The sequence below is a fragment of the Rhynchophorus ferrugineus genome, unplaced genomic scaffold, assembly GCF_030347505.1.
Source record: "Rhynchophorus ferrugineus isolate W39M unplaced genomic scaffold, kcgeb_rfMv2 rfM6, whole genome shotgun sequence".
Taxonomy (NCBI): domain Eukaryota; kingdom Metazoa; phylum Arthropoda; class Insecta; order Coleoptera; family Curculionidae; genus Rhynchophorus; species Rhynchophorus ferrugineus.
In genome coordinates this window covers 43,858,044-43,882,048 of record NW_027472585.1, presented here as the reverse complement: position 1 = coordinate 43,882,048, position 24,005 = coordinate 43,858,044, and the positions used below count along the sequence as shown (strand labels likewise).

The window sequence follows — 24,005 nt, the reverse complement described above, 5'->3', positions numbered from 1 at the left end:
AATTGTTTTTGTTTGATTCGTGTTTTTTTTTGACACTGTGATACTATCCTAACGATATTATTCACATATTGACGTTTGTGTCTTAAGTTCGACTATTATAGCCATTCTGTGCCAAAGTTCTTCCAATCTTCTCGATTATTTTTTTGTATTTTCTCAATAAACAGGATGGTATATGAATACATCGTTGTGTCGGAATACTTTGCTCCAGTGCTGTTTAATTATTTCTTACAGTTGCATTTCACTTATTAATTTTACTTCACTGTTACAAAATATTTTCAGAAAGTTAAATTAAAAATGTTTCATGGCATTCTTGAAATATTAAATCTGAATAATTAACCTGAAATTGATTCAATTGTTTTCAATATTGAAATGATTTTTGTGTAATATAGGGTAGATATTTCTCATGTTATAATAATAATGTTACTATGTCTAAAATAAGATTTCAAATATTTTTAAAATTTGTTAAAGGACACTAATTACCTTCAGATATATGTTACTTATTGTATTACTTATTCTATTAAATAATATACAACTATATTTACATAAACAGAATTCAGATATAAAGAAATTGTACTAGAAATATAGCTATAAATATTTTTCTTGTTATTTTTTTTTTAATATAAATTATTTATTTAATTTATATTTTATACATAAATAAGTTATTATGTTATTCGTATATCTATATCTATTCTATGATATTCTGCCATTTTACAGAAAACAGATTTACAGATATTTACTGTATTTCTTCTTTTTCATATCAATCATGACATGACATGTTTAAATATTATTAATGTGACTTGAGTTATATCTAATATTTAAAAAAAATCTCTCTATGTTGGTATTATAAAATTATAAAATGCTACTTATATGGTAGTTCAACATATCATTTAAAGTTGGAAATACAAAATTCTGTCTGCAAAATGTTAGACAGGTAAATGTATAAAAATGAAGTAACAAAATTATTTTATTTTATTGATGATATAATGAAGATCTTCATAAAAACCATCCTGTTTTATATTTGCAAAGTGTATGATTTATCTACAAATAAAAGATTGGTATTTTACGAGGTAACTCTTTATTTTAAGATGTAAAATGTAAAAAAATTTGTACATATATGTCTAAAGAGATAAATATTAAAAAGCGCAAGGTAACATGGAGAGAGACTAAGGTATTTACACATAAAAATCCACCCAAAATACAGAAAGCTTACACGTTCAAAAACATACACATACAAAAATAAATACATTCAAATACATCTTTCGAAAAATAAAATAAAATAAAAAGGCAAAATGAACATTCAGCGGAAATATGCTAGTCAGAGTGTTGAAATAATTCCTTAAATTTAGTACTGATATTTTTTCGTTTAGTAATTTAGTACTGATCCTACTTTGTGATTTTTGTACATATTTCATCGCTAATATTAAGATAGGATTGTATTGTTTAGTTTGTTTTTGTAGATGGTTCTCTCACAGTTCTTAATATTACCTTCCATCACCATTAGTTTCAGCTTCATTGAGATTACATGAATATATATCAAGATACAGGCTCTTTATTTACATCTAACCGATACTCATTTTAATGATATACACACCTCATACATCATCATGTACATATGTATATTTTATGGTACCAGTACTTTAATAATAATCAATCAATAATACTAAAATTGCCATTATGATCGTTTAATGTGTAACGAGACGTTCAAATATGAAATTTATTTCTGTTTTGAAAAGACTGACTTATTTCATATTTTGACTAGCACACCATGAAACACACAAAAAATATTAAGTTTAGGTAAATGTTATTGATGTATTTTCAGAGCTGTGTATAAAAATATATATATAACTAAGAGTATTATAATATTAATACGTTCTACAAAAGTATGCCAAATATCTTTGCTTTGGCAAATTTCTTCTCTGATTGTTGAAGTGTATATGTATGTTGTTGGTTTTAGTTGTCGACGCACGTTATTTGAAATTGATTTAAGTGTACCTGCCTACGTTATTCGATATATATCATTGAGACGAAATTGTTACTCATTGAAGAAATCGGTACCAAAGCAATGTATTCTTTTATTTATGAATATTTTTTTCAAAACATGTAAATATATATACGTGGCTAAAAAGTAAATTCTTAAAAATTCAAGTGTGTTTTTGAACTTGTAAGATGTCCTGTTCGTTCCTCACTTCCCTTGTCCTGGTTACAATATGGGCGGTTTTTTTAAACAGTTGTCTGACTCTTCGTTGGTGTGATTGAAGGTAAGTAAAGTTTAATTTACGTTATAATTTTTGAATAGTGGTTTTTGTTTGATTACCATTTTAGAAAAGTTTAATTTTACAAAAGTAATTTCATTTATTTTCTCTGTGTTAATACAGTGGTATCTTTATTCAGTTTTACCAGCTAGAAGTAACTTTTTCATCACTGATGAAGAACAATGAAGTTCCATGGTAATTCAGTCAGTTTGTGTAGTGGTCATTAGGGATGCCGAAAAAATTTAGTTATTTTTCGTTTATAATTTTTTACCTGATGTATCAATATTTTTTTTCAAAAAAGTATCGATAGTTGTACATGAGACAAAATCAAAATTTTAATTTCAAACTAAAATATCGATATTAAAAGCTTGAGGTTTTTCGAAGAAGAGTATCGAACTTGTGTTTTGGGATATCTCCTCTCCAGGCATCTAGTGAATTTTGTCCAGTTTGGTATCGACATTTTTTGTTCACCGATATATTGATAGTTTTTAAAGTGTGTATAGTCATAATTACAAAAATCTATATATTGAGCTATGACCTGCGCTTTAACTGTTTTACCTGTTCGAGGAGTTCTTTGTTGTTAACATCACACAGGCAAAGTAGTGAAGAGAATATTAAGACGCTAACAAGGATGGGTAAAATATTGCTGATCTTTATAGATCTTATACGTGCCAATTTTCCTAAAAAATCTAATTATTATACTTTTAATGATAACTTATATATCTATTTTATTAGAATGTGAATTTTTCAAGTTCTTAGAATTTCTAAGTGATGGACAATAGCTTTTTAGGTAAATAATTTCAAAAATGGTTGTGCATCCATAAAAAAATGAATGTTGTTCTTGATACGCATTGAAAATGACCACTTGACATATCATGTCAGAGTGGTTTCTTGTTGTCTTGATATATTGCATCGCTTCTTGATTATTCAATGGCATTATATCAACATTTTCAATAAAAAAGAAGTCTCATCCTAGTCATAATTATTGAGTATAATCCATAATACTTCAATGAAGCCATACTATGGATACAATCATCTCTCTTAAAATATGCCATGTTTTTAGGATTCTTGTAGTTCTTATGGTGTTATTGAGGTAAGTATGTAATTTGAGTACAATCTGTCACCTGCTGTTTTTGTAAAATATGTGCCAAATTAATAAAAATAAAAAGAGTTAGATTAAAACCTTTATTCAAAATAACCAAACTATATAATATATAGATAATTCCAATAATACATTCAATGCAGAAATGGCCAAACGTTATACCATCAAATTCCATTAATAAACAATAAGCATATAAACGAAATTTAAACCGTTGGTATATCCATCTCTGAACACATTGAAGATACCTTGCAATAAGTTTTTGTGAAGCACCAGATATTAAAATTGATTACTCGCATGTTGTATAAAACCTATAAAATATCTTAGTACGGATTAACAGGTAACATCTTAACGTTACGGGTTTTAGAATCTGACGCTTGATGTCTCTTATAAAAATAGAAAACGCAAATTCCATAAATTCAACTCTATAACGTGTGATTCTACTTAGAAATATAACAAATGTTTGTAACTAACAGCAACGAAAAACTGATTTTTATTAAACGTATATACATTTTTTTTATATTTAGTCAAAATACAAAAGATATAGATTTTGAATTTCATATACACGTATAATAATTATAGTTAAATTAAAGAATGGTTATTGATATGTCAATTTTGGCATGATAAGTTAAAGATAGTAAGTACTTCAATTAATTTAACATATAGATTATACAGGGACATCTACATATCACAATTGATAAACATCTATTCCAAAAACTGGCATGTCCAGTAAAAATAGTTTCTTATTAATGTTACTTTCAACACAATCATGACCATCGTCTTCTTTGAATCTCCTGCAACTTGTTATTTTAGCTTGTGTTATTGACCTCTGACTGATAACCTTACGAAGGTCTTTATTTTTTGGGTTTCGGTTTCAACATCTTCATCATCTGAGGGTATATTGTTTTTCCTTAATTTCTCATTTGTTAAAATCAGAAAGATCTCAAACAATCAGGAAATTCTAGTGATATATGGATCAAACTTTAATCACAGAAAATCGTTTCAATCACTAGCCCACCATGTTAAAAATATTCTAAAATTCCTTCTGATATAATATGGTCATCTTCAATAAACTTTTGTTCGTTAATAATAGTTTTTTAAACTATAAACATTTGAAACAAAACAATAAAATTAATTACTTTCAAATGCTTATTTTGTTAATAATTAGATAGAAAGATGTGATGCTTAAGTCAAATGGTGCTTCTGCTCCTTTTTTTGCATTATTCCAGTTATTTTGTCATTTTCACTGTAAGTTCATTACGTACATCTGTTTTTTATCTTTTAACTCATCTTACTGATATATAACAGGGTTATTTTTCAATATTGTTCCAATATGATTCTTCAAAATTGTTGTACCCTTTCTGAGACTGTTGCTTATTCTAACACCCCTCTAAATAATGATGGGTTTATAGAAGAAGTCTTGCACCAATTTTCAAGGAAATCCGTTCGGTAGATCTTGAGATATCTATCAACTGATATTAGCAAATTATTTAAATTTTGAAAAATATTCTTCAGGGCATATTCTCGAATGATTAAGCTTTAAAAATATGTTGTTATTTGTAGCTTTCCTCATTTCATTGTCTGATTTAATATTTTGTTTCTACGCCTTTTAAAACTGAAGTTGATCCAACCAAAATATGTCAAGCAGCTTCATTTTTTCCCGTGTTAAACTCCGTTCTAGTTCTACCTAGTTCTAGTTATTCTGATAGTATTTCGTTTAAAGTTTGTGTGTATATTTCGATCAAAAATAACCTTATTTCAACGTCACGAAAGCATTAAAGAAGATTGTTATGAATGTCGTTATGAAACATTGTTTTTTTTAAGTGATGATAATTATCTCTGGACATATATCTATATGAATAGACCTTTACCAATTGTTACTATATAAATAAAATATTAAATTATATATTAAAGTATGTTAAATCAAATTATTAAATAAAATAATACAAACAATTTTCTTGTAATTTCAATAAACGAAAAATTAGACCTCTGCCAATAGAGAGCCTAGTCTATACATTGATATGTTTAAATAGTTTTTCTTTTTTCTACATCTAAATAGGTACAAAAGTATGATTATAATTCGACCAGCGAATTTTTGTGCGAATATCATTCGACTATTTTATAGTTCACGTAGTAAAATATCTCACTTTATATCATTTTAAAATAAAATTTGTTGGGTTCTTTTTTTTGCCCATCGGAAACAAAAAGTATTTACATGTCTAATGGTCTTTATGTCTTTCCTCTTTCGATGTCTCTTCTTCGATCGCCGGGAAGTTGAGCGGGACGGGTCGTTTGTTCTTCAAAATGTTCCAGTTGTTTCAGTTTGCGATGTTTCTCTGCAGATAAAATCATTGTTTGAAGATTTGTTTTTATATAAAATTATTATAACTACAAAAAACGCCTTGTAATATTAACTATTAATGGTTTTGCCTTTCTCATGGTAGCCAACGAACGAAATATGGAATTTTTGTTCATATTTCGGTAATAGCAATATACAAGGATGCGGTAATTTTAGTAATTGTATTAATAGTACAATTACTTGATAAGTAATTCCGATCTAGTTTAGTGAATGCTTTAGTGTTTTTTGATTTATTAGGAGGTTGGGGAGGGGGTTGGGTTATTTAAACGGTGTGGTTAGAAACAACAGTAAAACGACTTGTCAATAAATGTTGATTGTTTGTTCTAATCTATCCCGGTAGACTTCACAGCTATAGTCTATTCAAAGTTTTTTTTAGTAATGCGTAAAGACAACAAAAATTGATGGAAAAAGGTAAAAGTTACAATAGCATTCGATTAGGTTTTGATGGTAATTATATTCATTAATAATTAATTGCATATATTGCTGGTCGAGAAGGACATTCCATCAAAAACTCTTCGGATATGTGGAAGAAAGCATTGTCAACCTAATACCTTCGGTTTGGATGAACTCGATAAGACATACAGAGGAAGTAATTGATAAATGGTGGAATCGTGAACATGTTTTAGACATATTAGAAATTAACAGTTTAGTGATTGAATTGGACAGTGAGCCGGAAAGTGAAAGTAACTGAAGGAAACTTTCAGGATATATGATAAAGCTGTGCAATTCTGGAAATTCTTGAAACAGAGTGAGGAAAGTGGAAACAACTAAAGGTGTGCGCATAATTAATTGAATATAACTGTAGAAAATTGTATTGTAGAGCGTGAAAGATTTGTGCGCAGAAATATGATTGTAATTGTTCAAAATTAAACATGAGCACTAGGTTAGAAGGTATGAGGAAAGAATGAATAACTGTTTTGTAGATATGGTACAAGTATTAGACAGAATTCAGTGTTATACAGATATTAGCAGAAGAAATAAAATATACAGTGATACCAAGATGTCTTGACAAGTAAACACACCATCGAAGGAACCAAGAACTAAACGTAAAGAGGTAAATATGCTCTCGAATGAAAGTAAAATACCTTTTTCAGATATTCAATTGTTAATTAGGTGGATTAGGCCTTCAGGGGGATAACACTACATAAAAAACGCGATTAGAAACTGTACCTCATGGGTGGTGTGGAAAAGAGTTCAATGTAAACAAAACAAATCTAACCTACAAATTATTATACCTGTGTTCTTAATTTCAGTTTTAAGTCCTTCGATAATATATGTATTAGATGTACAATAATGTTAAAATAAATTATATTTGATAATATTTTTGTTCAATTATTTTATTTACATCAGAATTTTTTTTGTATGTCAAAGCCAAACTGAACTAAAACTCAAAGTTGATGCGGCAACATTGTAACGTTTCGACGTCACAAAAATCCATGACGCATTACTAAAAAAACTTTGAATAGACTATATCCATCCTTTTCTGTACGCCTTGTTGTTTACGAAAGTTGTAATTAGAAGTCATTTTTGGTTAATTTTATATTTAAATTTTGTTGAGGTAATATAATTACTTATTATTTCATAGAAAAAATTTGCGGCAGATATTGCGAAAATAAGTGTATAAGGTAGGAATTATCAGTAAAATATTATCATTTCATAGCACTAATTTTGTAGATCGCTATGGAACAAAGAATATTTTTAATGTTAAATAATATGGAAACCAAACTTATTTGAAGATTATAATAAAGGAATGAAAAATGCTCATATTTGTATACGTTTTTTTTATTTGTTATTTTACTTATATCTTTATTATTTTACAGATATTTCAAAAGACGATTAAAGCCAAATGTTTTAATGAAGTGTTATGAATTTTCAGGATACTGTCGTGAATATAAGATATACCTAATAGTAAGTATGCTTGGTGATTTATTATTTCTTTAGGTTTAGATAACTCCTCGGAGCAGATAATTCATGCAGAAATATTCATATAACAAACTTCATTGCAATAATTGGTAAATAAAATAAATCATAAAATATTAAAACAAAGAATAGGTTTAGTTAGTATAGAATAAATTTTTTGTAAAAGGAAGAACTATACCTAAGGAGACAGCGGGTTGTTTGTTTATATACTTCCTTATTATATTTAGAATAAACTCTTCTCCACACCACCTATGTGGTAGAGTTCCAGGCGTATATATACGACAAGCACATCCTCATTCAAAATTGTGAAAAAACTCTTAATAGTGTAAAGCTGGTAGTCAAAGGAGTCTCGTGAAAATCACTTGCTTCAGTTTATCGTCAAGAAGTCACAGTTCCACAGCGACTGAATTATGGTTTTTGCAGAATAGTTACAAACTGATTAGAATAAATTGAGTTGAAAATAACAAAAAGAAATTATTTTATTAAGTTATTATATTTTGTTTTCCAATACTATTTATATCACAGAAAAACGGAGGTAAAGACAATTAAATTTCAAGTGTTAGTAAATAAAATTAGCCAAGATAGTAGCACCCTTTTATAGCATCTTGGATTTTGCAAGTGCAAATGAAGCAAGTATCTCATTAAACCTACACACCAAAAAATGTATTTTCACCACTTGGTCGAGTTATCAAAGCTTCTTTTTATATTTAATATCAAGAATCTAATAGTGATATTAATCATTCTACTTACTTGCAACTTTCACCATAATTACACCCCACCAAATCGACCAACCCCAACCCACCAAACAAAACAAGACTGTGAAGAACTGACTGAAACCGATGATGACGTCAATAATAAATGCTCCAATCCTAGGTTTTGGACCATCTTTTTGCGAAAATCTCGGTTTGCCAATGCATAAGCAAAACAGTCCGCTTAAGATCGTTCCTGAAAACAAAGACAAAATAGAAATTGCCAATAAGAAGTATCCGTAGACTTACCTGTACCAGGTCCAATACAATTCATTATACAACAGAACCAAGCCAAACACACAGGCAAAACAGGAATAGCCCCTTTCATGTGTGAGGTGTGTTCCACCAAGCTGTTGTCGATTTTTGGTTTGGTATCCTAACAATAAATTTAAATATTAATGAGTTATTACTGACCGAAGAAATAAATGATTACTTCTGGAGGTGGTAAAGTGGTAGGAGTTAAACTCTTCTTCTTGCCACTAACCAAGGACTCTTTTCTTGTATCAGGTGGTATGATTTCTTCCTTCTTTTTACAGCAACAACAGAATATTTTTCGGAAGAAATTTTTACATCCGTCTTTGGAACAGCATTTTGCTCTAAAAAAGTGAATCAAAGTATAAAGAAGTGCATGTATTATACTGGTGAATATGTGAAGTAACAATGTACACAACATAACCTCTCTGTTAAATTTTATGATGGTGGAACTTTCCTATATAAACGAACAGTTTTCTATTTAGTATTTAGTGAAGAAATTTTGCTGCTGGAGCCCATCGGCTATTTTTACAAACTTATGTTGAAGTTACACGGCTGCTGTTAGATACTTATATGAATAAATTCAGTTTGAAAACTATTAGTTAATTTTCTATGCAAACTAAAATAATATTTACTTGTTCTGTTCGTCTGATTCTATTATACTCTCTGTCCTTCTCTCTGCCCAACTCTCTTTCCTCTTCCCTATGGGGAAGCAACTCTGATTATCGCCAACCTTGTTCTTCTTACAACACTTAATCTTCTCCCAGCACGTCGGTTTCTTCTCCACGCCATTTTCATCTTCGATGTTGATTCGGATTTGCTCTCCCTGGGTTTTCTTGGACTTCTTAAGGCACTTAAAACAACCTATAATATGTTCGTCACGTTCAATCAATGATTTGTGAGGTAATAACTAAATGTTTACCGGATGATTGGGGTTCTTCCTGTACTTCCTCGACTTTAGGAGCTCTCTTACAGCAGCTGCATCGGTTACATGTCAGAACCTTGGTGCAGGATTTTAATATCCTCTTGCATTTATTGGGCGGAACATCCTGCTTCTCTGGTTCATGGGGTGGAGGAGTATTCGGTTGTGCCGGTGGTAACCTACAGGAAAATGATATAGCAATTAATATTCTGGTAGATGTAGCATATTTTTAGATAATGTGAAACTAAAACCTGACCATCGGTCATAAAAATGCGTTAGTGTGTGGTGTTAATAGGAAAAAAGACCCTAATGTCGATTAACTAAAACAACAAGGTTGTTTAAATCACCAGAAGGTGCAAGAATTATTTTACATTGTTAAAGAACACAAAAATGATCAAGCGCTAGACCAATCCTCGATATATTTTTTCAGTTAGTTCAATTAATTTATTATTATAAGAAGAAGCATCCATTTTATTCGCCTTATTTTGCTCCTTTGCACTATTCCTGTATCTCAAAAGATAAAACGTAGAGATGCATCGAAAAACACATGACAGTTATTCAGATTATTGAAACAAGTTTATCACATTTCAGGAAAATTATATTTAATGATATAATGCTTATTAGCTATGAGGTCATGAAGCATGAAGGGCAAGGTGATCTAAGGTAATCCCTTTATAACCTTTACGATATCTTTTTATACCTTTAACACAAGCTAGAGAGTAAAAGTTAGTTGGAATTGTTTGTTTACGAAGACCGTGTCGCTTAAAAAATCTCTTTTTCGATCTTGCAGTCAGATTTATAAATGACCTTTGATAAAACTACTTCAGCCAAGAACCGTTTTACTATATGACATCGTAGCTAAAGAAATATAAAAACTACAAATGGCGTGTTGCTGCTATTGATTTGGTCAGTTGCCATTTTCATATAATTCCCCTTTTTTGCAGCATAACAAATTTTCCAAGAACCCGTAGTTTATTAATAAGAAAATATCGAATCGTTCATACACCACAATGTCTAAAATTAAATATCCAGTGAATGATACGCAATAATAATTAAACGACATTCAAAAATGGAATGTAGAATAACCAATATTATAGAAAACATAAAATATGTTGCAATAAGTTTCAATAGGATTTTTAAAATTGCCAGAATGTATTTTATTTATTAGTAATATAAACTGATCTAAAGTAATTAGGAAATAATTATAGCTGGATATTATTGAATTAGTTTGATAATAATATTAATTATTCTCAGTGTTTGGTTGTTATATGTAAAGAAAACTTTTTGGGTTACTAGAATCGGAGACATAGGTGCATGAAAATATCTTTAAAAAAGTACGAAACTACTACTAGATACTATAAGAACAATTATACTTAACAATAGATGGTTTTAAAATATCCACAATAATGGAAACAAAATTTAGTAACTAAATTAATTAACTGATCATTAAAAATAAACCACTGGAACAATAAAATATGAGATTAAATTAGTTTTATACTAAAAATGGGAGTATTACCGAATAACTACCACTGACACTGAATAAACAAATAGAAGAATGAGATATTAGGCTAGTAGTGGTAGTAATTAAGCCACAAGATAATGAAACTTATACATTGAAAATATAAAAAGTTAGGCTAGAACTCTAGGCATTCTAAATTTGTATTAAAAATCGAAAGTTTTACCACCAGATATAGCTTGAAATAAACAAGTATAAGTGTAAAGTATTAGGCTATTAATTAGTAATTTAAATTTCTATAAAAAATCGAATATTTTGCTACTAGATCGAGACTAGGCTAATAGTAGTAATTAAGTTATATACATCTGTACAAAAAATACCATCAGGTAATAACGTAAAACTACAAGTGGAAATACAAAGAGCTAGGCTAGTATTCTAAGCAATCTAAGATTGTTGTAACAATTGAAAGTTTTACCACTAGATGGTTAAAAATAAACAAATGAGAGAGTAAAGTATTGAGCCAGTAATAGTTTCTAAAAAAAAATGAAAGTTATACTACAAAATGGTTTAAAATAAACAACTAGAAGAATAAAATAGGAGTTTGGTAGTTGTAATTAAGTTATATACATTTTATTATATACATATATCAAGCAATCTAAGTTTTCATTAAAAATTGGAAGCACTACCACTAGATGGTTGAAAATAAACAAATGAGAGAGTAAAGTATTGAGCCAGTAATAATTTCTAAAAAAAATGAAAGTTATACTACAAAATGGTTTAAAATAAACAACTAGAAGAATAAAATAGGAGTTTGGTAGTTGTAATTAAGTTATATACATTTTATTATATACATATATCAAGCAATCTAAGTTTTCCTTAAAAATTGGAAGCACTACCACTAGATGGTTGAAAATAAACAAATGAGAGAGTAAAGTATTGAGCCAGTAATAGTTTCTAAAAAAAATGAAAGTTATACTACAAAATGGTTTAAAATAAACAACTAGAAGAATAAAATAGGAGTTTGGTAGTTGTAATTAAGTTATATACATTTTATTATATACATATATCAAGCAATCTAAGTTTTTATTAAAAATTGGAAGCACTACCACTAGATGGTTGAAAATAAAAACATAGAAGGATAAAGTATTGGGATAGTAGTCAAAGCTATCTAGATTTGTACAAAAAAAATAAAAAATTTTACCCTGCGCGTCCATTTAGACCATTCTCAACATAACCGTAGCCGTTGTAATCTTCATGCAAGGGGGTAACAAAGATGAATGTCATTTCTTAACCGAATTTATGTCATCTGTGACGATTGCGTGTGCAAATCGGACTATTGGTTCATTTAAAAACCAGCAATCAACGAACTAACGTTCGGAGTCATGCGCACGACATCATGGTCATACTCTATTCAAAAATATTAAAAACAAAAGAGCTACATACACGTGCAACGTACAATAACTTCTAGACAAACCTAAATGCACAACATCACTTTTTCTAAGAAAGAAAAACCAACAGAAACAAAAATAATGAAATCACATAATGTACCATTTATATTTGTCGATTACATTTACTCGCAGTAAGGTCATTTTTTGTAAAATCGAAAGAAAATTGTCCATACAAAGTGATCGACGGATTAAGCAACAAACTAGTGTTGGCAGGAATGTTCACGACACTACTTTTTCTGCCTGGAAAGTATGATTTTCACTGGATATACTTTTATGGGATAACATAAAATAACTTTCTGGCGGAGGGGTTGGAAATTTATAATGTGGTCGATGAACGACTGGCTCAATGCGGTCTTGCCACAGTCTTGGGGTTAGCCAAGAGCTGGCCATTGGCCAAACACCTCCTTGAGTGGACAGTGGCGTTGCTTCGGGGGTGTGTTATTGGTCATTATTAATTGTTATGTAACTAATTTATTTTTTTTTTCTTACTTATTAAAATGAAAACGTCTTAATTTTAATTTTATTACATTTATTAAACTTATTATGCATTTATCAATACTAGTGATCTGCTAGAATGGGCGTTATGACAGTAAAAATGCTTTTTTCAAGTTTGTAAAGCGATGACCCTTTAAGAATATATTTATGTTATTTCTCAATTCTTTTTTCAAAATTAAAATTATTTTCGGAGATAGAGTAAAAAAATTAAACAACATTTAAAAAGTATTCCATCAAATTACGGCTGTTCTGGAAAAACGACATTTTTTACACCTTTTTGCCATTGCCCAATTTTTAAAAAATATTAAAAATCCAAATTCTCTTTTTTATTACATATATATATATATATATATATATATATATATATATATATATATATATATGTATTTTAAAGTCTCCTTTTACCAACCAAGGGTTTATCTGGACTAGACCTACTGTTTAACGTGGGCTCCGAACCACGGTCTTCGACATTAAGCCTACCGACTGGCGAGTGACCAACTTAGAGATCATCCCGTAAAACATCCAGTCTTACTCAGCCTGGTTACTGGCGTGACTGGGATCATTTTCCTTGCCGGATTTTGCACTTTTGCAAGTACAATCATAAATGTTAAACAATCACAAACATAAATTTACGACCATACCCCAGCAGGACTCGAACCCGCGACGATCGCAACAGCGGGAAGACCGTCCTGTTACCTTGACAACAGCACCAACCAAGCCATCAAGCTTTTGTGGAACAGAGTTTAATATAGGTTTACTAGTAATTAAAAAACACTGATGTTTAAAGTTTAACATCCGTAATATTAATTTTTAAAAGCATTTATTCTTAGATTCATTCCAGAAGTTCATTAGCTATGGCAGATGCCTATATTTTGATCTCTTTGATTAAGGCCTCCAGGTCATGTGAGGGGCATGATGCTGTTCACCTGAGACGTGATGTGAAAATTAGTCCAAATAGTGATGTTAATAGTGGACGACTACAATTAACAATGTAGTGTATAAAGCAGTGAAATAACTATAATGTCCATGATTTCGTTGTTTTGTAAGGAGACTACAAACCTGGGGAGGCAAACTACTCACAGCTAAAATATACTTCTTTAAAATAATTATTTAATGGTCATCGGGTATTTAACCACACTTTTTTTAGTAAACATTCATTGTTGTTATTACTATATTATTACAACACGCCTTTTCATGTGTGTAATAGAATACTTATGTTATTATAGATATTCTGCGGTGTTAAACTAAATAATCCTGCAGTTTACTAAAGCATAGGAAATACTAATAAAATAGCAATAACAATGAAAAAATTAACATAAAAAAAGCTTTGATACAAATAACAACGATCAATAATAACGTAAACAACGATCTTCATATAATTTTTGCTCATATATCCACCTATTTTATTTATGTTAGTATATATATTTTATGAGTAAATAAATTACTTTAAACATTTCTCTAATTCATTTTTTAACAAAATTATTTTTTCTCTATTAAATCACAGTGAATATTTAGCATTCTATGTGTCTATGTATATAGACTATAAAATTATATGAGCCGCTGTAATGTAATATTATAGAAAGTCGGAGTGATCATCTACCCGATATCTTCTTATCTTATTTTTTCAATTATCTAATTACTGTGAACGTCAATGAGTTAGAATCTTCCTATTATTAATGGTAATCTAATGGCTTAGTAATTATCGAAAGAAGCAATATCCTGTATGCTTGCAATTTCCTACATGACCGACAGTTTTGGATGGCATAAAGTATGAAGAATCGCCACTTTTTTTAGACTTTAATCATATTTGTATTACGTTGGTATTATGTCTTGATAACGGTTCCACTAGATAATATTTAAGTAAATTTTCATTTGCTTTATTTGATGGTAACAAAAATAATTAACTACGTCCAGTAGTCAAGCACTGTTAATTTTTACACCACTTTCTACTTTGGTTTATTGCCTTTTCGAAGATTTGCACGTTTCATTGTCCATTTAAATACGATATTTATATTATATTAATATACACTACCGTTCAAAAGTTTGGAAACAATAAGGCAATTTAAAAAACGACTATAAAACAGATAAGTTATGTTATTTATTATCTTCAAATATCAATCAAACCTCAGACTAACATTTAGTTAAAATAAATATTGTGTTCTTCAAATTCTAAATTGCTTGTTTGTTGTATTTTTTCTATGAGAGTGCTTCTATCTGTGGGTTCAGCTACTATTCATCTGCATGAATCTGTTGCTAAGATTGGGGATGTCACACCTGTTCAAATATGTCAATTTTGTTGCTTCTTGTTATGTCCCATAGTTGAATGCTGTTTGTCGAGACAGGCTTGGTGATAGCTTTGTATATACCATCATTTTGCTTTTATTGTGTAAGTATGAATGGCAAGTTGTTCATTACAGATCAATGTACATTACAGAGCTTGCTGGCGAGTTGTTTACGCTTGGTCCAGATGTTCTTCTGTTAAGTTTACATATGATCCAAGTAAAAGTCTAAGTATTTTGCATGCTCTTCTTGTGAAATGCTTTCGTTATATAATTTTACTAACGAATGGGATTCTCTTCTCATTATGTAAGTCACACGGGTGGACTTGGTTTGGTTTGTCTTTATTGGTTAAAATATTTCTTTCTGTTATTTAGAGCATGTTTTTATGGAGCAGTTTTTAGGTTAGAATGCACTGACAGCCCAGGTCATAGTCATTAGTCCCTCATTAGTTAGAAAATTCGCAGTTCAGAATAGTCATTACAGTTAATCATGCAGTTATGTCAGACCATGTCAGCTTCCAGACATCTACTGATGTACCGTGGTAGAAACAAGCATTGAACTCATTCATTGGACTAATAGTTATAGAAATTGTGAACTTATATTTAAAATATTAGATCATCAATATAAAAGCATGACTAACACCATCAATTGATGAAATCAATAATTGGAAAAAGAGACAGAATTCATAAGAAGTTATAAACACTCTCGTAAATATCATAAAATCCAAAACCAACATACTTATTTAAATATTTGATGCAGTATTACTTTATTCTATTTTAAGTAAAATCAGGGTGTGCCGGCTTGGTTGGCGCAGTCGTAAAGGCGACAGGACGGTCCACCTACTGTTGCGATAGTCACGGGTTCGAATCCTGCTGGGGCATGGTCGAATATTTATGTTTGTAGTTGCTTAATATTTGTGATTTTTCTACGTAAGAGTGTAAAATCCGACAAGGAAAATGATCCCAGTCACGCCAGTAACCAGGCTGAGTAAGACCGGATGTCTTCTGGAATGATTTCTAAGTTAATAACTCGCTAGTCGGTAGGCTTAATACCGAGGACCGTGGTTGGGTGCCCACGTTAAACTGTAGGTCCAGTTCAGATAAATATTTGAGCTGCATCAGGGCAGTAAACTTTTATGTTTTACTATAAGGGTGATAAATATAATGTATATAGAGTTTTATTAATGATGTATATACCGTCATGTTACTATTGATTTCAACGATTTAGAAGAAACAGTTTCGATTCTTTTGCTAAAATAATATTACGGTGGAAGAATCAAGTTGCAGGGACATTTTTATAGGAGATTGATCGTTGATTGATGGAAGTGATCCAACCATCTAACAATTCTTTAAGCCATATTCCATACTAGAAAGCCGAAATATTGTCTATTCAAAATAGTAGTGAACATTGTACTATAATATTAAAATAAATTATACTTTATAACATTTTTATTTTTTATATTCTTGCATTAGAATGTTGCATTGTAATATATAAGAGCTAAAATAAAATAAGTTCAATTCGGCAACATCGTGAGGTATTGATGTCTCAAAATGAGATGACTTGAATTCGCTACTATTTTAAATAGACTATATATAATAGGCCAATTGAAAAGTCCCCAGACTGACACATAGATGGCGCTACTAGAATTAAATCCATAAATTTTTAATATATAAATTAATATTTCAAAAAATCCACAAAATGATTTTGAATGACCGTAAATTAAAATTGAATCAAATAGAAGACCCTCTAAAGATGTCACGAATATTTGGGTATGACAAAGCTCTATGCAAAGTGGGTACCGCGCGAGATCACTTTCAACTAAAAGCAACGACGAGTTGATGATTCGGAACAGTGTTTGAAGATGATCAAGCCTAATAAATCCAAGCTTTTGTCTTTAGCGTCAATATGTGACAATGTATGAAACTTGGCTCCATCACTTCACTCCGAAGTCCAATCGACAGCCATCCCAGTGGACTGCATACGATGAACGCGCTCCAAAGCGTGGGAAGACGCAACGGTCGGCCGGCAAGGTTATGGCGTCTGTGCTTTGGGATGCGCCTGGAATAAATTTCATTGACTATCTTTAAAAAGGAAGGACCATCAACAGCGACTTTTACATAGCATTATTAGACCATTTGAAGGACGAAATCGCCGAAAAACGGCCGCATTTGAGGAAAAAGAAAGTGTTACTTTACCAAGATAATGGACCGTGTCGCATGTCAGTGAAAACTATGGCAAAAATCCATGAATTGGGCTTCGAATTGCTTCCTCATCCACCGTATTCTCCAGGTCTGGCTCGCAGCGACTGTTTCCTGTTCCCAGATCTCAAAAGAATGGTCGCTGGGAAGAAATTTTCGTTAAATGAAGAGGTGATCGCCGAAACTGAGGCCTATTTTGAAGCAAAGGACAAATCGTACTACAAAAATGGTATCGAAAAGTTGGAGGATCGCTATAATTAGTGTATCGCCGTTGAAGGGGATTATATTGAATAAAAAACTAATTTTGCCAAAAAAATGTGTTTTACGGTAGGGCGGTGATTTTTCAATTGACCTGTTATATATCTTGTCAACATAGTTTACAAAAACATGTTTATATTACTACGGCATATTTATTTTTATATCGAAAACAAAAGAAATGAGCAAGAAGTCATTGAATCGGAACGAACAAACCGCGTGGGAGCCCCCAGACATACTTGTTACGCCGCTGTGGGATCTGGTCATTCAAGCACACGCCATTTTCTACTTTTCAGTATTTCCAGCCACTTGAATCTGGAATCACGCAAAATGGTAATACTTAGAAAAAACGCCTGTTACCTGCCTTCGACCCCCTAGTCCCCCCCCCCACACCTATCGAGCGGTTAATCACTACTTGGACTAAACGGCGAAGTGCGGAATTTAGATGTGTGTCAAGGGCGGAAAATTGGTACAAAAGATTTTGGGAATTTTTTCGAAAGTAAGGTTACGGGACCGTTTGATTAGGGTCAACAACGGGCTGGAATAATTAAATTAAGAGCTGGGTGGTTATTGGTCGAGATAATCTGGGACAAGTTACAGTAGGTGGCTAAATTATTAGGGACGGTACTCGTATTTATCTAATTTATGGTATATTATATTTGTTTGAATAAATGAGATTGTTTTCAAAGGGTTATTATATCTTAAATAGGTACTGGTATCATTATTATTGTTTTTGTGAAGTGACAATACAGTATACTCGCATCATTTGTCAATTGTGTGACGTTTCTTTTCATTCAGCCATTGCCCTTTAAAACTCGCACTTTGTAGTATTGTTGTATTGTCTAGATATTCTAATTTCACTACTTTCTAATCCCCAGCCTGACACATACGTGGCGCTACTAGAATTAAATCCATATGTTTTTTAATTACCCCTAACCCTCAAAAGATGCATGTATAAATTTGACAGCTGTCGGATCATTACTTTGGTAATTATAGAATTTGTGTGAAGCAACTTTTGTTATTGTGAAAAAAAATGGATAAAAAATAATTTCGTATGTTGGAAAAATATTACTTTTTGAAGGGAAAAATACAGTTGAAGCAAAAACGTAGCTTGATGCCAAGTTTCCGGACACTGCCCCTGGAAAATCAACCATCAAGGATTGGTATGCTAAGTTTAGACGTAGTGAAATGAGCACCGAAAAAGGTGAACGCAGTGGACGAATAAAAGAGGTTGTTACCGATGAAAACATTAAAAAATTCACAAAATAATTTTGAATGAACCTAAATTGAAATTGAATAAAATAGCAGACACTCCAAAGATATCAACTGAACGTGTACATTATATCGTTCACCAATATTTGGGTATGAGAAAGCTCTGTGCAAAGTTGTTGTCGCGCGAGCTCACTTTTGACCAAAAACAACGAGTTGATGATTCGGAGCAGTGTTTGAAGATTATCAAGCGTAGTAAACCCGAGTTTTTGCATCGATATGTGACAACGGATGAAACATGGCTCCCTCATTTCACTCCGAAGTCCAATCGACAGTCATCTGAGTGGACTGCACACGATGAACCCGCTCCAAAGCGTGGGAAAACGCAACAGTCGGCTGGAAAGGTTATGGCGTCTGTATATTGGGATGCGCATGGAATAATATTCATTGATTACCTTGAAAAAGGAAGGGCCATCAACAGCGACTATTACATGGTGTTATTGGACCGTTTGAAGGACGAAATCGCCGAAAAAAGACCTCATTTAAAGAAAAAGAAAGTGCTGCTTCACCAAGACAATGCATCGTGTCACAAGTCAGTGAAAACGATGGCAAAAATCTATGAATTGGGCTTCGAATTGCTTCCTCATCCACCGTATTCTCCAGATCTGGCCCCCGATCTCCTGCTTTCAGATCTCAAAAGAATGCTCGCTGGAAAAAAAATTTCGTCGAAAGAAGAGGTGATCGACGAAGGTGAGGCCTATTTTGAAGCAAAGGACAAATCGTACTACAAAAATGGCATCGAAAAGTTGGAGGGTCGCTATTATCAGTGTATCCCCTTGAAGGGAATTATGTTGAATAAAATAAACTAATTTGGCCAAAATTTGTTTTAGTATGTTAGACCGGGGACTTTTCAATTGAATGTTATGTATATAATATCATTATCATAAATATTTAATAGGTTTTTTAATAATATACAGGGTGTTCTCAATATTGCATGAATGTTTAATTTTTCCTAACACGAAGGTATTGTACCGTAATACACTAATTTTGTTTCATCGGATTCTTCATGTCTTTATGTACCATTGTGTTAAGTTTCGACTCTATTCTAACTTATGCTGTCCTGTTTTTAGGACGTTAAACAAACCTAGTGCCATTTTGGAACTGTTTCGCCAAGGAATACGCCAATGTGTCGTTTGCATAACAACCAAAATAAAAGGAGCTAGTCTGGTGAGGCTGCCGGCAAGTCGGCCATCGTCGAACACTGGCAAAATCCACAGGAATTTGCATCAGTAGAAGACCTCCCTCGTTTTTGTCGATGAAGGAGTCCAAATCAATCAAAAAATGTACCATCGAGAAAGAGACCGACTGTCACCAGAAGACCTGTGACCCATTGCCGCAAATTTCAAGTCACGTTTAAACACGTATATCGCCGTGGGAGAAGGTCATTTTAAGACCGGTTGAGTACATTACTGCTAAAGGTCCATGTTATTGCTATTTATTGTTGTTTTTCTAAATTTAACTGATTTAGTAAAATTACCATTTGTGATTCAGGCGGTTTTTCTTGGAACATCCTGTATATATTTCTAATCTCATCTTCTTTCTTTCAACATTTCCGGTACATAAACCTTAAGACAAGTTAAACAATTAATAAACGTACACAACTTAAACAATGGTAAGTTAACAAGAATGGCTTTTGTTTGCATTTACCTTGTGACAATAATTCGAAATGTTATGGTATATGGATAGAAAATGAAATAAACGCCAACAATAAGACAGGAAGGAAATGCTATATTGTACGTCGTTAAGTATAATTAAATCAAAGATGTCCTATTTCCTTCCACGAAGTAGAAAACCTTATTGTGGATTTCGTTCGGTTGGGATAAAAATAAACCCAACAAGGCGGTCAGGAAATAATTGCTAGGAATCTGACCCTTTTATTCATGAAAGAGTTTGAAATATGCAAAGTGTACGATGTCGGAGGAACTTAAACCGATTGTGAAGAAACCAATGATAAGGTGGGTAAATATAGTTGGACCTATTCTTATGCTTGTTAGGATTACTAACACAGTTAGGGCGTAACATATAGTATATAGAGTAGTCACAGCGTTTAACTTTTGTTATTTTCAAAGATAATTCACTATGTCATAAATTGAAAGATACAATGAACAATATTTGGTGGAATTGTGTGTCGAATAGCTTTACTCAGTGATTGCTGACCTCAAGAGAATGTTCCAGAGAAAGATCTTTTAAAGTCTATTTTGAGAACAAAGTGAATGGGTATAAATATTAAAAGGACGCTAATCTATATATATGCATCACTCTAAATGGAAAGTATTTTCATATATTTTGAGAATAATGTTCTATATATATGTATATATATATATATATATATATATATATATATATATATATATATATATATATATATATATATATATATATATATATATATATATATATATATCATTCTTAATTGAAAGTATTTTCATGAATAAAATTGATTTTTTCCCAAAAATTGTTATTTTACTTGATAGACCTGGAACTTAATGACAATATTTTTATTTGTTTATTGATGTAGCTACAGATATAATTGAAAAGTCTCTAAGTAAAGAGTGTAGATTTCTATATAAAATAATATCCCTAAGTTTATCTAACTGCTTTCAAAATATTATTTGATTTATCGACACTTTTGTGTTAACTGATATCAAACTGATAAGTACTGGCGTGCTACAGGAAGTGTCTTGGGGCCAGTGGTCTATCTTCTTAACATCAGTGATGTCCCCACAACATTATATAGCTATCATTACTGTTGATAGATCAATATTAGCAGCTGCAGAGACTGTGAAGATTTCAACCCGAAAGTTGCAATGTGTGGTTCTCACCAAAGAAGATACCAAAAATACATTTAAATGTAAGTGTTCAGACTTCCAAAGTTTTATAATATAATTAGACGCCTCAAATGAAAAGAAAGCCATCTGATATCACTAATGCCTGAACACTGAAGTAAATCAGTGGAAAATATCTGAGTTGTAGTTATTTGTTATTATATTATCATAGAGAAAAATGAATCCTTGTGCACTAATTTAAATAAATTAATTAATATTTGAATAAAATATAATAAAGAAACCATATAACGTCACCCATATCATAAAAATAGAAAGATGGAGTGAAAGTATGGTATAATTACATACTGTACAATATGCCAAATGACTAAATATACAAAGAGAGTACAGCACAATACAAACAATATCGCCCAGTATCATTAAGATCTGCAGATAAAAAAATGGACCTTGAAAGCGTTCAGTCTGTGAAAGACTAGAATGCTTGGATTTCTTTTTATTAATGAACTATTATTTTTAGAATCTCGTTTCAATTTACATGCATTTATTATTAAAAAATCATTCATTAATAAGATACATACATATTTTTGTAAATATTTACTTTAAAACTTAATATAAAAAACGAATTATCAAAGATTAACAAAGATTAAACCAGTTTCCAACGAGAAACACCTGTTATCATCTTTCGATTCTTGTAATATTTTGAAATTGAAGATATGATCAGATCATATCCATGCATGTAATGATTTTCGTATTTGATAAATGATTTCGGTGATGTGGATATGTCTTTTATGTTTTTAAAGTTCAACAATAATACTTTGATCTACTTGTCACTGCCTTTTCCCGATTGTTTTGGTTCTCCTTTGGAATCATGGGTACATTACTTGTAATAAGTGTATAGTACCAGGTGTACCGAAAAGTCATTACAGGTTTTTCTAACAGGTGTCTCTAGGGTTTAGCAAGCAATGATATGATTCGATACATGCCATTTTATCCTAATGACATCAAGCTTCAAATTTATATATGTTATATTTTGGGAAAGTTACACTGTTATAGATTTACACCACCTTGAAAATGTCCAAATTCGTGACTGGAAAACGTGCGTTTGCGGCACGCATTACTTTTATTATATAAACTATGTGAAGCGTGGTACTGACACTCATGTGGCGAAGACATGAACCATGCATTGATCGAAAAACGCCCAGAATGGGCCCGACGATACAGAAAAGTGATTTTACAGCACGATGACGCGCCCTATCATAAAGCAAAACCGGTCAAGAAAACGTTATAAGCACTTGGATGGGTCTTATCATCGAACCCGCCGTACTCTCCAGACTTTGCCCCGCCCGATTATTAACTTTTCGCATCAATGGGACATGCGCTTGCAGAGTAGGACTTGAATAAATCGAAGAACTGAGATAGTGACTCGATAAATGGCTTTTCTCGAAGGACAAACAGTTTTTTTCGGATGGCGTCCATAAATTGCGTGAAAGATCGGCAAGATGTATAGAATCAAATGGCCAGTAATTCGAATAAATAGATTCTTCCATTTTCTTGAAGATTATGCATTTTTTCCGAAAACTGCGGTAATAACTTTCCGGTACACCTGCTAAATAGTAAAAATTCCATTTAATGCCTTTGTTAATAACTAATTATCTACAGTATATACAATATTTTCACGCTCTTTTAAAGCCTACTAATAAAACTACTCTAAATTATTTAAACAGTCTCTCCATATATTAATCGAAATTCTAGTTTTCTAACAGATCTAATTATTCTCTCACTACATCCTACCTGTTAAGAATTCCACGAAAAAAATGAACAACCGGTGTAACGATGGCGTTCAACAAACTGTTGGAAAAAAATCAACATTACCATAAATCCATAATAATTAACAAGAATATAATCTAAAACAATTAAACCGTCATCGATATATGTTTACAGTTGTTCGAGAAAAGTCACGGATTATTACCCAAATTAAAAAGCAAAAATAACTGACTTTCTGAGGTGAAAAATCCTGTTGCGCTAGCTAATCACAAATAACCTTGAATAAAGACGGTGGCTGTGGACGTAGTAATTTTTAATTATCACCGAATCGTTTGGGTTGTTTCGTTCGACATTATAATTTTAAAATATACCCAGTTTGGTGCCTTATTTGCAATGCAAATATCTATCGATTTAGAGATTTAAGTATATTATACTAACGTGGATTTTCTGTTTTTCGCCTGAGTACACCACACGTGGGTTATATTATAGAGAAATAGAGATTTA

At 31.4% G+C, this 24,005-nt stretch overlaps 1 protein-coding gene across 1 annotated transcript in view; it reads right to left on the bottom strand.

Annotated features, from left to right (window-relative positions):
* Positions 1-5,384: 5,384 nt before the first annotated feature.
* Positions 5,385-24,005, bottom strand: part of stum (mechanosensory transduction mediator stumble) — a 52,282-nt gene continuing 33,661 nt past the window's right edge. The window contains exons 6-11 of the mRNA XM_076406868.1: positions 9,554-9,732; positions 9,267-9,495; positions 8,813-8,975; positions 8,629-8,755; positions 8,381-8,575; positions 5,385-5,687 (exon numbers count right to left, since the gene is read on the bottom strand). Of these exons, the coding sequence (XP_076262983.1) occupies positions 5,581-5,687; positions 8,381-8,575; positions 8,629-8,755; positions 8,813-8,975; positions 9,267-9,495; positions 9,554-9,732 (1,000 nt within the window). The 3' untranslated portion in view covers positions 5,385-5,580. The remainder of the gene's footprint in view (positions 5,688-8,380; positions 8,576-8,628; positions 8,756-8,812; positions 8,976-9,266; positions 9,496-9,553; positions 9,733-24,005) is intronic.